The sequence below is a fragment of the Urocitellus parryii genome, chromosome X, assembly GCF_045843805.1.
Source record: "Urocitellus parryii isolate mUroPar1 chromosome X, mUroPar1.hap1, whole genome shotgun sequence".
In the NCBI taxonomy this organism is placed as follows: domain Eukaryota; kingdom Metazoa; phylum Chordata; class Mammalia; order Rodentia; family Sciuridae; genus Urocitellus; species Urocitellus parryii.
In genome coordinates, this window is record NC_135547.1 from 5,140,126 (window position 1) to 5,156,973 (window position 16,848).

General features: G+C 44.2%; 1 protein-coding gene across 1 annotated transcript; it reads right to left on the reverse strand.

The window, feature by feature from the left end:
* Positions 1-11,191: 11,191 nt before the first annotated feature.
* LOC113176395 (melanoma-associated antigen 10-like) lies at positions 11,192-12,034 on the reverse strand. Its single transcript, XM_026380878.2, has one exon. It carries the CDS (start codon positions 12,032-12,034, stop codon positions 11,192-11,194), a length of 843 nt encoding a protein of 280 aa, XP_026236663.2.
* Between the last annotated feature and the right edge of the window lie 4,814 nt (positions 12,035-16,848).

The following is a 16,848-nucleotide window of genomic DNA, read 5'->3' on the forward strand; positions in this document are numbered from 1 at the left end:
CAATCCCAACAGGGAAATTTGGCCTGCTGTCTCTGATTCTGATGATATCACAGCTCTCAGGAGACTTATAGATGTGGCACAGGGGTATGAAGGGTGCAAGTAGCAAGAGGAAAGCATAACAGTCTGCATGCTGGGGGTGGTTCCTCCTTTGAAGATATCTGTCCCTGGGGCTGGTGATGTGGCTAAAGCAGTAGTGCTCTCACCTGGCATGTGCGGGGCGCTGGGTTCCATCCTCAGCACTACATAAAAGTAAAATAAAGAAGTTGTGTCCACCAAAAAATAAAAAATTAAAAAAATAAAAAGATATATATCCCTTCCTAGGACTTTATAGGCAGATTCTGGCTTCTCATATCTAAGAGAGTATGGTTGCATGACTTAAAGTCCATAGATATGGGAATAGAATGGTCTGTGTTCTGTGCTCATAGCTTGAGAATTTATCCTGGGTCCTGTAGCACCTTGTGCAGAACTGTTCCTTAATTTAGGGGCAAACTGAGGTAACATGACCCTTCTAAAGACAAGCGAACTGGCAATGGAGTGTCCCCACTTGGCCAGGAAGGAAAGAAAAAAGAGGTGAATGGATATGTGTATCTCCCATAAACTGTTATGTAGTAGTTGTTCAACAAAAAGCAACTAATACAGTTTGTTATAAAATCCTCTTCCTTTCCGAGAGGCACCTCAGAAAGGGTTAGATACACCTGTAAATTCTCCAGTTTTTTCAAGCACCTGCATACTATGTAACAGGTGCTTTCAAATACAGGGTTATGCTTTATTTTCAAAGGATATTATAAATCTCAGCAGGGAGGTTTCCCTTTCTTTACTCAATAGCACTTTTCTGCAGTACCCATGTAAAAAACTCCAAAATCTCAGTACACTGAGAATTTCTCTTCTATTTGATTCATGGTCAAAATCACAACTTGTGATTCTCTTGGTACCTTTATACTACCCAAACACCTAAGCAGATGCTTTAGGCACACTAAATGCCAGTATTTTCCTATGGGCCAGATTCCTAACAAGAGCAGTTTGGTTAATTATTCTTTTTAAATTCAAGCTTACATGACAAGGAAATATTTTCACCTTCTGGCAGACTCTGTAGATTTAAGAGCTCAGCCTCAGTAGGTATTTGCCACAGTAGTTTCCATGATCTTTCCTCATTTATAGTTTATGAAGATGTCTTGTCTTTGACAACCAAGGTAAGCTCATTCAGCTGTGTGTATTCAGTGGTCACTTTCAAATAAAACATCCCACTCAAATTATATAGGGTGGTTTAAAAAATCTTAACTTTACATGTCAAGAATGAGTAGATTATGTGCTAAATCATACTATCCTTGCCACCCACTTGTATACTCAGACAGGATGTCCACATATCTGGAAGTCTCTGTCCCGAGCAAACATTTAAGTTGAAATGGCTGTTGCAATCAGAAAGGTCCCAGGATGAGCTATGGGGAAAACCAGGATAATTCTGCAAGGTATTGGTATGCTTTATGTTTCATGGGGAACAGTGACGCGCTGAGTAACAGGACAGGTTGCAGAGCTGGAAAAAGGGTATAGAGTGGTCAGCCAGGGTAAGGGCATTTTTGTGTTGCAAAGTGCTGGAACTAGACAAATATGCCAACATCTTGGCTTACCTGGCTCTCAAGGAGTCAATCACTGGATATCCCCACATTATGTTTAATTCTGTCACCTTATTAGGACCACATTTACTACATGCCCCTCTCCTGCCCTGGATCCTTATTTTTCTCATCAGAGATATTATTAAGTACTGAAAAATGAATTAATACACAGGTCCACCTCAGACTGAGGAAGTTAGAAGAGTGTGGGATATAGAAGAATTCAGAGCAACCTTATAATTCATTAGCCATATGATTTTAGGAATATTACTGAACAATATGAGGCTCAGGTTATTCATCTGTAAAACAGATTTGATATAGCACTCTGTGGAGGACTGTTGCAATGTAGGAAGTGTATGTAAACACCTGGCATATATTAAGTATTTAGTGATTGGTACCTATTTCTAGTACTATCAAGACCCTAGGTAGTACCACCATTCCCTCTGGTATTTTTTCCAGAATATCTGAGAGGACTTGCAGCTCAATATGAAATTGATTAGGAAATCAGTCAAAAATACTGTTCTGTAAAAGTTACCTCAATGATATGTATTATATGATCAGATGGAACTCTTCCCTTCCTGAGTACAACTAACACAAAGCTCATAGAATTATATAGTCAGGACCAGCTCCATGCCAGATTCTGTTCCATCCAAACCATGATTTCCATTCATTCCATCACCATGCAAAACCAACTGCTTGGTTACAATGGGTGGAATTACACTGGTACCCTAATTAAAACACCACTTTACTGCAGAGGCAGCTCTGGCTCTCCCAACCAAGCAGAGGAGGTCCTGGCCAGGGACTTCTAGGCCTCACTTCTTTAGACATTCAGTCTTCTCTCTCTACAGATCCTTGCAGTTGATGGTAACTGAGCACCAAGCTCTCCTGTTGTGTTCAACCACACAGCACCTCTCACACCTGCCCCAGGTGGAGATTCTGCTCTGCTCCATTCACCATCAAAGGGAACGACTCAGAGTAGTCTTCCATTCTCTCAGCCCTAAGACACACCATCTAAAGGTCTGGCCCTGGCCTCCATGCAGTGTCCTTGAAGTGCAACCCGCAGAAGGCACTGCAGTTTCCCCAAGCCCCAAACTGCCTTGGCTGGCATAGGACATTGGCACTCGGCTGCTCTACACTGGAGGTCCACCTGCTCACCCTCCTTCACATGTTCTTTGGGTCTCTGGGGACACCTCACCGTCTTCCTGACATGGTTGCTGTATTAACATTCAACGATGGGATTCAGTCTGGCTAAGCCTACGGTCTGATTATTCCCACTACTCATTCTCTCTCTTTTAGAAGAGCAGAATTGCACGAACGTTCCATGAATCAATGAGGCAGTGAGGAGAGGGCCTTTTCATTAGCATGTAGCTTCTCCTCCGTTCTCCAGTACACACAAGCAAATCCAGGTGCACACCAACTTTCTTAAGGATACAGGGAAGACAGGTAATAAGGGAAGGCGAGCATTCACCTTTGATTTCTCTATCATTTATTCATTCTTTTTCATGACCAAGTTCTTTTCCACGTCCAGAAATTATCTCTTACACTCCCATGTGATCTTTGTTCAGGTCCAAAAAACAAAGAAAGAATGAGATGCTAATTAATGAAAGAAAAAGCAAAACACCAAAGTCCTAAACTCTATGTGCCGCAGTCTGGCTGGGCACAATTCAGGAGCCACTTGTCAAAAGAAACAAACTTTATTTTTAAAACTACAAACGCCAAACAAAACAGCTCCTCAGGAAAAACCCTCAGAGCCCAACTGCCACCACCAGCTTCCACAAGCCTCTCCCACACACCAACCACCACCTCCCACAATCCTCCTGCTCTTGAGGCCGATTGGCTAGGTCGCGTGGGCGGAGCCAAAGAAGTCCCCCAATGAGCAGTTCCATAGTCTGAAGGGCAGGGAAACAGCCCAATGAACATGACTGCAGAGGAGCCAATCAGCTAGATGTTGCTGGGGCCGCTGTGAGCCAATCATCAGCTGGCAGTCTGAAGGGCAGGGAAACAGCCCAATGAACATGACTGCAGAGGAGCCAATCAGCTAGATGTTGCTGGGGCCACTGTGAGCCAATCATCAGCCGGCAGCTGGAAGTTTGCTGGCAGCTGGAAGTTTGCTGGGGCCCCTTTGGCTGTGGCTCTCAACATCTCCCCCTCTCTGTTTAAACAACAAGCGTGTGGCTTAGGGACCGTGCCTGCCTTAGGTTGTCCAATACTATATATGGTCCTTACCCGTCTTCGGATGAGCTGACCTCAGGGCGTCAGCCTCCTGTCTTAGGTTGGTACCATTGTAATTGGATCTTACCCGTCATTGACTACCGGTCCAGTATACAGCCACACCTGTGGAGAGGTACCAGCGGGGGGGTGAGGTTCTTTGCCTCACCTCTGTTGGCCCCCAAATAGCTGAACGATCATTACAAGCAGAAGGGAGGAAGATATACCAAATCAATACTCCAACACTACCACAAGTCGCTGCACCAACAGATAGTTCACAATGCATACAAGTGAGTTTACAATGCATACAAGTGACACATAGTTTAGGCAAGTTCTGTAAGCGGTTCAGTGATGGCTATTGCAGAAACTGTAGATTAGTTTTATCTTTGTCTTCACCGGCACAGGGATGAAGATAGGAATTCTGGCAATAATGGCTAAAGAAAAAATTATATAACATTCTAGAAGGTACTAAAAGAAAACAATTTTCTTAACAATTCTTCACTGGCACTGGGATGAAGATAGGAATTTTGGCAATAATGGTTAATATTAATAATTGTGTAACATTCTAGAAGGCACTAAAAGAAAACAATTTTCTTAACAATTTACATTATTTTGAAAAGAATTATTAAATATAATGAAAAGAATAGGTGAAAGTAAACAAACAGATCTGTTAACCTTCTTTTTTGTTTACATATTAAAATAATTCTTAACAGTTATTTACCCAATTTATATTAAACCATTTAAATCACGTGAATAAAAAAAATTTTTGGATCCATTTTTTTTTTTATGAGTGCTCAATCATATATGATATATGGACATATGTACATTCAAACATATAACACAAAACACAAGTGTGCACACATAATATAATACATACAACACATAACATAGTAGTAAAGGCCTTATAACTTTTTACAGGTGAAATCTCCATTGCAATGTTTAAAAACTCAATAGTCAAAAAAGAAAACAAATAGAACTGATCAGCAAAACATTAACCTAGGTCTGTATGAGCTCAAAAAACAAAATAGAACTTCATGATATGGGAAAGGGCAATAATAAAACAGATATTGAAAAAAGCATCCTGGTTCTGTCGCAGATGTAAGGATAGCCAAATTGGAGTTTTGGATATCAGCTATTATTGATTTGAGCCAAATCATCTTCTTTTTGGTCTGTAGAATTCGCTTTAGTTAATCTCTCTGGAATCCAAATCGGATGCTGTTCTTCCTGTGGAAACATATAAACAGGCCCCCGACTCCAGACAATCACTGGGTCAGGACCTTGGTTAATCTCTCTGGAATCCAAATCGGCTGCTGTTCTTCCTGTGGAAACACACAAACAGACCCCCGACTCCAGACAATTACTGGGTCAGGACCTTTCCATTGTCCTGTTAGAATATCTTTCCAAAGTACCTTGGGCTTATGTACATTTTTTGGACACATATGCCTTTCTGCAGCACTAAGTCCTGATGAATCCAAATTTAAAAAGTTTAGAGTAAAAAGGGGTATTTTAAGTTTATCTTTGGGGAATATATACCCCTTCCCAATTCCGTCTTTTTGCTTTAATAAGTACATTTTAATAGTTTGATGAGCTCTTTCAACTATGCCTTGTCCCTGTGGATTGTATGGGATTCCTGTTATATGAGTAATGCCAAATGATGAACAAAATTGTTTAAAAGAAGTAGACGTATAACCAGGGGCATTATCTGTTTTTAACTGTTTTGGAATGCCCACAGTGGCAAAATTTTGTAAGCAATGAGCTATAACATCTTTAGTTTTTTCTCCGGCATGAAGGGAGCCCATCAAAAATCCAGAAGAAGTATCAACTGTAACATGCAAATATTTTAATTTTCCAAATTCTGGCAAGTGTGTGACGTCCATCTGCCAAATATGGTTAGGTATCAATCCTCTAGGATTGATTCCAAGATTAACTTGTGGTAAAAAGGTCACACAATTTTGACATTGTTTTATTATTTGTCTAGCTTGCTCCTTAGTTATTTTAAAACGCTTTTGTAAAGTATTAGCATTGACATGGAACCTTTTATGAAAATTTATAGCTTCTTCTAGTATAGAGAAAATATGGACGTCATGTGTAGTTTTATCTGCTAAATCATTGCCCAAACTAAGGGCTCCAGGCAATCCTGTATGTGCCCTGATATGTCCTATAAAGAATGGATCTTTTCTGTCCCAGATTAAACTTTGTATAGTGGAAAACAAAGAGAAAACAGTAGAAGAAGGGGAAATCCTACCAGCATCTTCAAGGGATACTATAGCATTAACTATATACTGACTATCAGAAAATAAATTAAATACAGAATCTTTAAACATCACAAAAGTTTGTAATACTGCATTAAGCTCTACCTTTTGAGCTGATTGTTTGGGTACTAAAAATGTAAAAGTTCGATCAGGTGTAACTATTGCTGCTGTACCATTATTTGACCCATCAGTGAATATATTTGGAGCATTCATGATAGGTGTTTTTCTTGTCATTTTTGGAAAAATTACAGGATGCAATGACCAAAAAGACAATAAAGGATTAGATGGTAAGTGGTTATCAAATGAAACATTAGATTTGCACATGATTATTGCCCAAGTATTTAACTCATTAGCTAATTCATCAATTTGATTCATAGTATATGGAGTAATAATTTTATTAGGAGAAATTCCAAACACTGCCTTTGCTGTTTTTATTCCTTTGAGTATTAATTGTCCTACAGCCTCAGGATACCTAGTAAGAATAGTGTTAGGAGAATAAGATAAATGTATCCATAATAATGGACCTTCTTGCCAAAATACTCCTGTAGGAATATTTTTTGTTGATAGTACAATAAATAATAAAGGCAAACTTATATCAATTCTATCCAAATGCATATTTTCCATATATGTTTCAATGATTTTTAATGCCTTTCTTGCTTCAGGCGTCAACATTCGGGGTGAATTTGGATCTGATGGACCTTTTAGGATATCAAATAAAGGTCCCAATTCTCCTGTTGGAATACCTAGATAAGGCCTTATCCAATTTATGTCTCCTAATAACTTTTGAAAGTCATTAAGTGATTTGAGTTGATCTACTCGTATTTGAATTTTGGTGGACGGACCATGGTTGAGGATAATAGAACTCCCAAATAATTAATTGGAAAATTTAATTGTACTTTATCTATTGCTATCTCTAGATTATAATTTTTTAATAAGTTTGTAAGTGTGGCATAACATTCTAGCAATGTGTTTTTAGCTTTGTGTGCTAATAATATGTCATCCATATAGTGAAATATTTGTAGCTCAGGATTTTGATTTCTAAGTGGCTGGATTACTTTGTTAACATAAATTTGACACATAGTTGGGCTGTTAGCCATCCCTTGAGGGAGTACTTTCCATTCATATCTCTGATCAGGACCTTCATGATTTAGTGCAGGGATAGTAAATGCAAAACGTGGACTATCCTCAGGATGAATTGGAATTGAAAAAAAACAATCTTTAATATCTATAACTAAAACATACCAAGTTTTTGGCAAAGCAGACAACTGAGGAATCCCCGATTGAGCAGGTCCCATAATGACCATTTCATTATTAATGGCTCTTAAATCTTGCAATAATCTCCATTTACCAGATTTCTTTTTGATGACAAAAATGGGAGTATTATGGGGAGATACAGAAGGTTGTATATGTCCTTCCACTAATTGTTGTTTGACCAGATCATGGGCTACTTGTATCTTTTCTTTAGTCAAGGGCCACTGAGGAACCCATACTGGTCTTTCTGATTTCCAGGTAATTTTTATTGTCTCAGTGGCCCTTTGTGAAAATCCAACCCATGTCTGTCTGTTCCTTGATTTATTTGTATTGGTGCTGCTATACCTTGTTCTTGTTTTTCTAATCTTTTTCCTTTCCTAAAACCTTGTCTAGCCATAATAGTGGGTGCATTTTGATTGATATTATTTGTTAATGTTAAACCTAATTGATCTAAGACATCTCGTCCCCATAAATTTACAGGAAGATGATCCAATACATATGGCTGTATAGTTCCTTCACATCCTTCAGGATCCTTCCAATCTAATACCATTGCACTTTTATCGGGATTATTCGCCACTCCTAGGCCTCGAAGCGTTTGAGTGGCTTGTTGTAATGGCCAATGTTTTGGCCATTCTTGACGAGAGATAATGCTAAGGTCTGCACCTGTATCCAGTAACCCATTAAATTCATGTCCTTGAATATTTAGTTTTAGCATGGGGCGAGAATCTAAATTTAAAGAAAGCATAGCCCAATCTACACCTGTGGAGCCTAATCCCTTGGAACCTCTTTCTACAGCATGACTGGAAAATTTATCATGTAGGCATGGTATTATTAGTAACTGTGCTATTCTATCTCCTGGTGAAATTACTGATATACCTTTTGGAGAACTGGCTATAATTTTTATTTCACCTTCATAATCGGGATCAATTACCCCAGGACTTATCAAAAGTCCTTTTAGAGTAGAAGAGCTGCGTCCCAATAAGAAGCCTACTGTTCCTTTGGGAAGAGGTCCTTTCACCCCTGTGGGAATGATTTGAACTCCCATCTCTGGAGTTAGTACTGATTTGGCGGAGGCGCAGATGTCCAACCCTGCGCTCCCTCTAGTCTGTCTGACGAGGGATCTGATGCCCTGGGCACTACCCTGATGGGGTTGCTGGGGTTGCTGGGTTCCTCCAGAGCTCCGTATATTTGTGGTTTGGGGCCCCGGAGCATTGGGGCCCCCTGTCCGTTTTTTGGCAACGGAGCCCGATGCCTTTGTCCACGATATTGTGGATAAAAACCTTGTCCTTGCTCGTTTTTTGATAATGGAGTACCCTCTATGGTGGTTTGAGAACGGCATTCATTAGCCCAATGTCTCCCTCTACGGCATCGTGGGCAAATACCCGGTATTCTATTCCTTTGATACCTAGTATTGTTAAACCCTCCTCCTATGGGGCAATTCCTTTTAAAATGTCCTGCTTGTTGACAATTGTAGCATGTTCTTGGCCCGGCATCTAAAGCCTGTTTTACTGCAGCTGCCACAATTTGCCCTTGTTCATTAATGTCTCTGGCATCTAAAGCCTGTTTTACTGCAGCTGCCATGACTTGCTCTTGTTCATTAATGTCTCTACACAATTTAATATATTTGTTTAAATCTTCCTGTTTCCATGGTCTAATGATATCTCTGCACCAACGATTCGCTTGGTCATAAGCCAGTTGTTTTATTAATGGCATTGCTTGTTCTGTATTCCCAAAAACTCTGGTAGCTGTTTGAATAAGCCTATATACAAATTCAGCATAAGGTTCATTAGCTCCTTGTATTATCTTAGATAATTGACCTTGTAAACCTCCATGTCCTTGTAAAGTCTTCCATGCCTTAAGTGCATCTACAGCAATTTGTGCGTATACACCAGGATCATATGCAAGTTGTTGCTGCCGATCCTCATAAGGTCCCTTTCCTAACAACATATCTAGATTTCTCTGAGGATAACCAGCTGCTGCATTTCCCATAGCCGTCTCCTTGCAAAATTCCTCATTAGCAACCTTCCATAACAGGTATTGTCCTCCAGTTAGCACAGCTTTACACATATTAGCCCAATCTGCTGGCGTCATGTTTAAGTTGGTAATGGATTCGATCAAGCTTACAGTGAAGGGTGCTTGAGGACCATAGGTTGTTACAGCCTCTTTTAGCTCCTTCACTGTTTTGTAAAATAAACCCTGGTGAATTCGCTGCCCTCCTACCTCAAATACAGGGCATACTTGAGATCCTGTCTCAGGATCCCAACTATCAACTGCGGGGGTTGGGAGCCTCCTAGCATATGGAGGTGGTGCTGTTGGTTGGAGACTTTCACTCTCTAATAGAAAGATGTTATTAACAGTCTCCTGTTGTAACTTTTCCCCTGATGGCTTTTGCTGCTCTAAACTTCCTTCCTCTGCCTTTGTCTGAACTGAAGGCTTTCGACTAAGCAAGCCAGATACGAGCGTCCACATTGTCAATGTGCCAACTGGCAGAGTCCCTGGGTTGTACTTTTCTATTCTTTTTAAATCTTCACCATGATGGTTCCATTGTGATATATCTAACAACTCCTCCTTAAAAAGCCATGGGCTATATTTTTGTATTGTATCAACATATGCCCTGAGTATTCTTGATTTTACTGAGATGCCTCCTTCGTCTAACAATTTACTTAACACTCTTTCGGTTTGTTTTTTACTAATTGCTGATCCCGTATTTCTACTATAATACAACCCAGGAAGATAACACCAAACCAAACCGAGACAGAATCCAATAAAAATGGAACAACAAAATTTCATTATAGCCTTTCTATCCTCCTGACATGTGCATCCGTCCTTTCTCCCTATCTGTTCCTCAGACGTAAATAGTTTTTCCTCAAATGTGAGCGGTTTTTCTTCCGTCTCACTCATCTCCAGGGACTGAAATGTCCATCCTTCCTTTCTCCCTATCTGTTCCTCAGACACAAATAGTTTTTCCTCAGATGTGAGCGGTTTTCCTTCCGTCTCACTCATCTCCAGGGACAGGCAACTTAAAACAAAAATGAAGCAAAACAAAAGAGGAAACTTAGAATGGCTACCCATCCTCTCGCCCTGCCCTCAGGGGCGAGCAGTTTACTTACCCTCAGTCGCTCCCCGTGCGAGCCACCAAATGCCGCAGTCTGGCTGGGCACAATTCAGGAGCCACTTGTCAAAAGAAACAAACTTTATTTTTAAAACTACAAAAGCCAAACAAAACAGCTCCTCAGGAAAAACCCTCAGAGCCCAACTGCCACCACCGGCTTCCACAAGCCTCTCCCACACACCAACCACCACCTCCCACAATCCTCCTGCTCTTGAGGCCGATTGGCTAGGTTGCGTGGGCGGAGCCAAAGAAGTCCCCCAATGAGCAGTTCCATAGTCTGAAGGGCAGGGAAACAGCCCAATGAACATGACCGCAGAGGAGCCAATCAGCTAGATGTTGCTGGGGCCACTGTGAGCCAATCATCAGCTGGCAGTCTGAAGGGCAGGGAAACAGCCCAATGAACATGACTGCAGAGGAGCCAATCAGCTAGATGTTGCTGGGGCCACTGTGAGCCAATCATCAGCTGGCAGCTTGAAGTTTGCTGGCAGCTGGAAGTTTGCTGGGGCCCCTTTGGCTGTGGCTCTCAACATCTATGTTCACAGCAATAAATGTATGAGTATGGTCTTCATAACATCCCATTCAGAAGTAAATTAAACTTTCAATCAACAGGAACATTTGAAAAATTCCATAGGAAACAAAGTTCAGTTTCCAAGTCGCACAAATACAGAAGCATCAACATGTTAGACAGCAAGATCTCTTCCACCTCCCCTGGCCCCTCACTACTTAGAAAGGTGACTTCTCTCTTCCAACAAAAATGGGCCCTATCTCACGTGGGGGGTGTGGAAGCTTTGGGATGCGGCCCTGCCATGTTTCCTGGTCCTGGGCCGTCCCCTGGGCACCCTAGTGGCCCTGGCTACATGTGATACTTCGGCACACTCTGCTTCATCTCTCAAAGCCTTTTCATACAAAGAAGGATAGGACCTAGGGTCACTCCCATGGACCTGGGCCCAGTACTCCAGGACTTTCATCTTGTTGGTTTCAGCACGTGCCCTTGGACCCCAAAGGAACTCATAGCAAGCAGGATCACTCCCAGGTACCTGGCGATACTCCAGGTACTGTTGGTGCACCAAATCTTCAGTGATGGGCTTTCTAGGCTCCCCATAGATGAAGTGTTCCCTCCCAGCATGCACACCCATCATACTCAGTGCATTCCAGACAACCTCCTCAGTGGCATGGTCACCCTCCATGAAGATGATGCACAGAACCATTATCAGAAGGCCCGTCTTGGGCATGCTCTGATCATCGCCCACCAACCCAGCACAGGTGAGACCCAAAGCATTAACAATGGCATACGAGTGGCTAGAGGGGTCTACCTCCTTTACATGAATACCAAAGACCAGATGCATGTACTCAGAGGCTACACTGAAGATCACAGGGAAGTCCTCCTGGTTATTTTTGATGACGCTACTCAGCATTTCAGTCTTGGTGGTCAGCTCCTTCATTCGATACTTGAGAAGCAGGAACTGCACCAGGTCAGCCATCTGCTGATCCAGTGGGTTTTCCAACAAGGACCTATGGTGTTCCTGGTCCTGATAGGGGAATGAAACTTCCTCTTCTTGGCTGCTGGAGATTTCACTGGACTGGATAAATGAAGTGGGAGCCATGGTGACAGAGAAAGAGGAGGAACTCAAAGGAACCTGTGGAAAAATCAGTGGCCCAGGAGCAGACACCTCCCTCTGGGTAGCTGGTACCAGAGGAAGGGAAGTGGAGGAGATGCAGGCAGAGGAGGCCCCCTCCTCCTCAGGCCTGAGAACCTGCACACCAACGAGGCTTGGTGCCTCCCTTTGGGCCTTAGGTTTTCCTTCTTGCTTGCGGTGCTGGCGCTTCTGACCATGAGATGACATGGCTTTCCTTGGGTACAGTAGTCAAGACGGTGGGCAGGAGACTGGTCCTGGGGGAGAGAGGGATCCAGTGAACTTAGGACTACACCCTTCTTGGTGATTACAATGGCCCACTACCAGGCATTTGTTTGGGTAGTGATCTAGGGCTATGGAGGCACATGTCCTTCTGGTGGGCCTGACTCCTTGAGTAACTGAGAGAGGAATTGAAACAGTTTCTCAGGATGATGCCAGACTGCAGAGCACAAGGCCCCAGGGCTGACTTATACCCTGTGGAACTAGGTACTGTGGGTTGCCCTCTATTCTGCACATCACCATGACTCCCAGCATTGCCTGGGCCTCATCTGCTCTGTGACCTGAGGAGATTGCTTCAAACCAAGACATTCACCTGCTGGTTTCCAGAGCTCTTATAATAGGCATTTCAGACTGCAAAAGCATTTCTGGGCCCCCAACCCTGACAGGAAGGATGAGATGGACTCTGTGAGGCCCATACTGATCTGAGGTGGATGGTCCCCTTGTGCTCACTCTAGGTTCTCATTTTATCCTAGGCAATACCTGGACTCAATCTCCCTTTTGAACTAAAGCAAACATTCTGAACAAGTGTCCAACTCTGTGAGAAAAAAGTCAGTGAGTGTTCTCACATCTGGCCACACCTGCCCAAAGGTGACTATAAGGGCTGACCAATTTTAGGGGTTCCATTTTTCTTGGCATGGATGACCTACTTGGTGCTCACCTTAATGAAAGTCAAGGTCTGTGATGGTCCTCTGATGACTGAAGGCACCTTCATTAATCCATGTCCTATCACTGTGAAACACTTAGAAATGAAGTGAGGGGAGGCCAGTGGTCCCAGATCTGTGGTCCCAGATTTTTCAATGGTTGAAAAACAGGGAAGGTGGGGATTGGAGTCTTGTGCATTCATGTGTAGATTTCCAATGCCCTCACCTTGACTCCTGGCTATGCCTGAGATCCTCCCTCTGCTGAAGTGAGTCCATGACCCTCTTAACAAATCCTTCCCCTTTCTGACACCAATGACACAGATAAGAAAGATGTTTCAGCCTAAGAGCCCTGCCTGGGCTTCAATGTCTGACAGCAGGCACAGAGAAGATTTCTGAGGAGCACCTCTGTGTTTTTGGCTAGGTATCCCCTTGATCCTCCCTCAGGGTCCTCACCTTAACTCTGGGAAAACAAAACATCCCTCTGTCTGATAACAAGATGTGGTTCCCTGTGCCAATGTGATGCCATCCTGTCATATAACTTCTTTCAACTCCCTAAGAGCCTCACAACTCTCAGGAGAAATGATCAAATGTCATATCCCATCACCATTGTGTGGGTTCTAAAGGGTTGATGGCCAGACCTGGGCCCTATGTATTCTGGTATGAGGATGGGGATCTACTCATGCCCAGGCTGGCTCTTCTTCATGCCCATCTTTAGAACAATACTCCCATCTCCCTAAAGACCCCCCAATCTTGTGCCCATGCTAGAAGTGACCATGCCACTTAGGGTCTCTCATGGTTGACCAAAGTTGAGAGGCAGACTATGTGGGATTCCATGTTTCAGAGCTGGGGATGCTTTCAGTCCTTGTGAAGGGTCCATAACTTGGGTCTGGCAGTTCCTAGGATTCCTCCCTCTCATAATCTCATGTGGCTCCCTCTGCTGCTGACCTGTCATCACCTTTGGATCAAGGTCCTTACCCACATATTATCTCCCAGCCAAATCATAAGGCAGAAATGAGAGGGAGTGAGACCTGAGATATTCAGAGACGCTGTCTGCCCCCACCAAGCTAATTATAGCCAGGTTCTGTGAGGTCCCTTCCTTTGGGAGGTATGGCATTCAGTCCCTGTCACCCTGTCACCTTGATTCCCGGCAGATGCTGGAAGCCTCCCTCTTCTGACCAGCTGTGGCTCCTCTGCCGTCCTGATGAGCTCTCTCACACCAAGGCCTCACCTCCCTGATTTGGAGGAGACAGAAGTGAGGACAGCACATTTGGTTGGACACGGCTGCATGGGGTTTCCCCAGGTTAACAGACCAGCAGGTTCCAGGGGCCTCCTTTGTCTGGAGTGTCCTCAAGGTACTCATACTCACTCCTGACAGGGTCTGGGCCCTTTCCCCTCTGCTGACCTGGAGATACAACTTGCAGGCCAAGGCCACCGTCTCTTGGAAGGTCCAAAGGGGGAAGAAGGTGTGGGATCCTTTCCCCAAAGTCCTGCCTGTAGCCACCCCAGGCTGCCAGCAGGGGCAGTTTTCCCATGTGTGGATCTGGGCTGTTACTGAACTTCCCAGAAGCCCCTGAGATTCCTCCCTCTGCTGACCTGAGAACACACACTTCAATCATGGTCACTCATCCCTGACACCCTGGAAGCACAGGAAGGTGCTGCCTCTGGCCACCCTGCCCTGGCCTGTCAGGGTAGAGGTCCCCCTTTGATCTGGAGTACAAGGCCCCCTCCTTCCTCCCTGAGTCCTCCCCTTGACTCCTGGCAGCAGCCCACTCCTCTCCTGAACTGAGTCCTCCTCCCTCAGATTCCAGAGTCAGAATGAAGGACAGGCTCAGTCTAAAAGCAGGGGCAGGACTAGGTGGTGCCCATTCTGTGTCCTAGGGCACTTAGTCCTCCCTCATTTCTAACCTTGACCACAAAGAGCCTCTCATTCTACCATGTTCCTAAGCCCCCTAGATCCCCATCCTCTGCTGACCCAAGCATGCTCACTGAGACCAAGACTCTGACTCCAAGGATTCCTTAAGGCTGACTGCGAGGGGATAGCACCTACCATCTGCACCCATATTCTGCAGGACTGAACACATAGGTAGATCAGTATAATTTTCTTGGAAGTACCCTTACTGAACTCAGGTGCACTCTATCCCTGAGCAACATCTCCATCCCTTTATATTGTATTTTTAATTTTTGAGACAGGGTCTAAGTTGTCCAGGCTAGCCTTGAACTTGCCATCCTCCAGTCTCACCCTCTCAAATAACTGGGATTCCAGGTGTGCACCCCCACCCCATCAGACCTGTATATTTTGGGCATGATTTAGTTTGGATGGGACTTTTTCAGTTTATCCTGAGCATCTCACTTTTTCATTTTCTTTTTTTCTTGCATGCCTGGCAAGTTCTCTAACAATGTGCTACACCCATAATTCAAACCTTGACCCTAACACAGCCCAAGCCCTGTTTGCTCCACCAAACTTCAGCATGGCCATCAACCTCTGTCTTATCCCCCAAATCAGAACTCAGAGGATGTCACAATGGGCTGAGTACCCAGTTCCTCCAATGTTGGAGAGCAGGGGCATTCAGTGATTCTTTGGGCTTTCCCTGTGCTCTCCAGTGCTCCTCACTTTGGATCCTGCCATAGCCTGGACCTCTGTTCTCTATGTACCTATGTCTGCCCCTTCAGACCAAGTCTGTGGTTTCAGCATCCTATAGGGCAGCTAGGGAGGATGGATGGCCACAGATGCATCCTAGATTGTTTAGGAACCCTCTTTCTGTAGTGTGACTTCAGCTGACCCTCAGCTCTCACCTTGACCCCCAACAGACCCCAGACCCTCTCCACTCTGGTGATTTGTAATCGCATGTTCTGGCATAGGAGATAACTCCTAGGGTCCCCTGCTGCCAAAGGGATCACCCTGGAATTATACCTATTTCCCCTGGGGAGTAAGGCTGGCTACAGAGACAGCCTGGGTGGTTAGGAGACAAACCTTCAGGGGTGAAGACACCAAAATACACCCTCAGCTCTCATCTTGACCTCTTATAAATACCAAACCCTATCTGCTCCTGGTCACCTTCTAGCAATGACTAACTTTTAGGGTCCCCCTTAGGGGTTCATGGAATTCTTCATTCTGGAGCACAAGACTGCCCACAGGGGAAGCCTAGATGGTTTGGGACCATCTACCTACTGTGTGGCTTCCTCAGTCCACCCTAGTTCTTTGACCCTCAACAGACCCTAGACCCTGCTTGCCCTAGTGTCCTGGATTGAGTGACTCAAGGATTAGGTTTCTCAGGTTCCCCTTCAATAGAAAGGGTCACTTTGGAATTCCGTCGCCTCACTTCTAACCCCACCCCCCCTCACAGAGGTAGCCAGGTAATTTTGGTGATAGTCTGCCTATGGTGTGGCTTTCTCAGTCCATGAGATGCTGGGAGTTAAAGCATCCTACCATCTGCACCCATATGCAGCTATCACATGATTCTGATCATTCGTAGACCGTATCTGCTCCCATTAAGCCTCAGACCAAGGCTATAACACCCAGGATCCCCTGTGTAGAAGGGATCACCATGGAATTCTATCCCCTTTGGCACAGGAATGGACATAGGCAACCTAGGTGATCTGTGGACCCCCACTCCTGGTTGGGGACTCCTCATTCCACCTTCAGCTCTCTCATTGACCCTTGACAGGGCCGAGGACCAGCCCCTCCCCATATGCCTCAGCACTTGCTTTAACTCCTAGAGTCCTCTGTGGTGGAAAGGTTTCACCCAGAAATTTTACCACCCCCGGGGGAGGCAGGGCTATCCACAGAGATTTCCAGGAAGACTAATGACAGTGGTCTATGGTAAGGCTTCTTCAGTTCACCTCAGCTCTCACTTAAACCTAAGA

Excerpts from the sequence above, each read along its gene's own strand:
- LOC113176395 (XM_026380878.2), bottom strand. The coding sequence starts at position 12,034 with ATGGCTCCCACTTCATTTATCCAGTCCAGTGAAATCTCCAGCAGCCAA.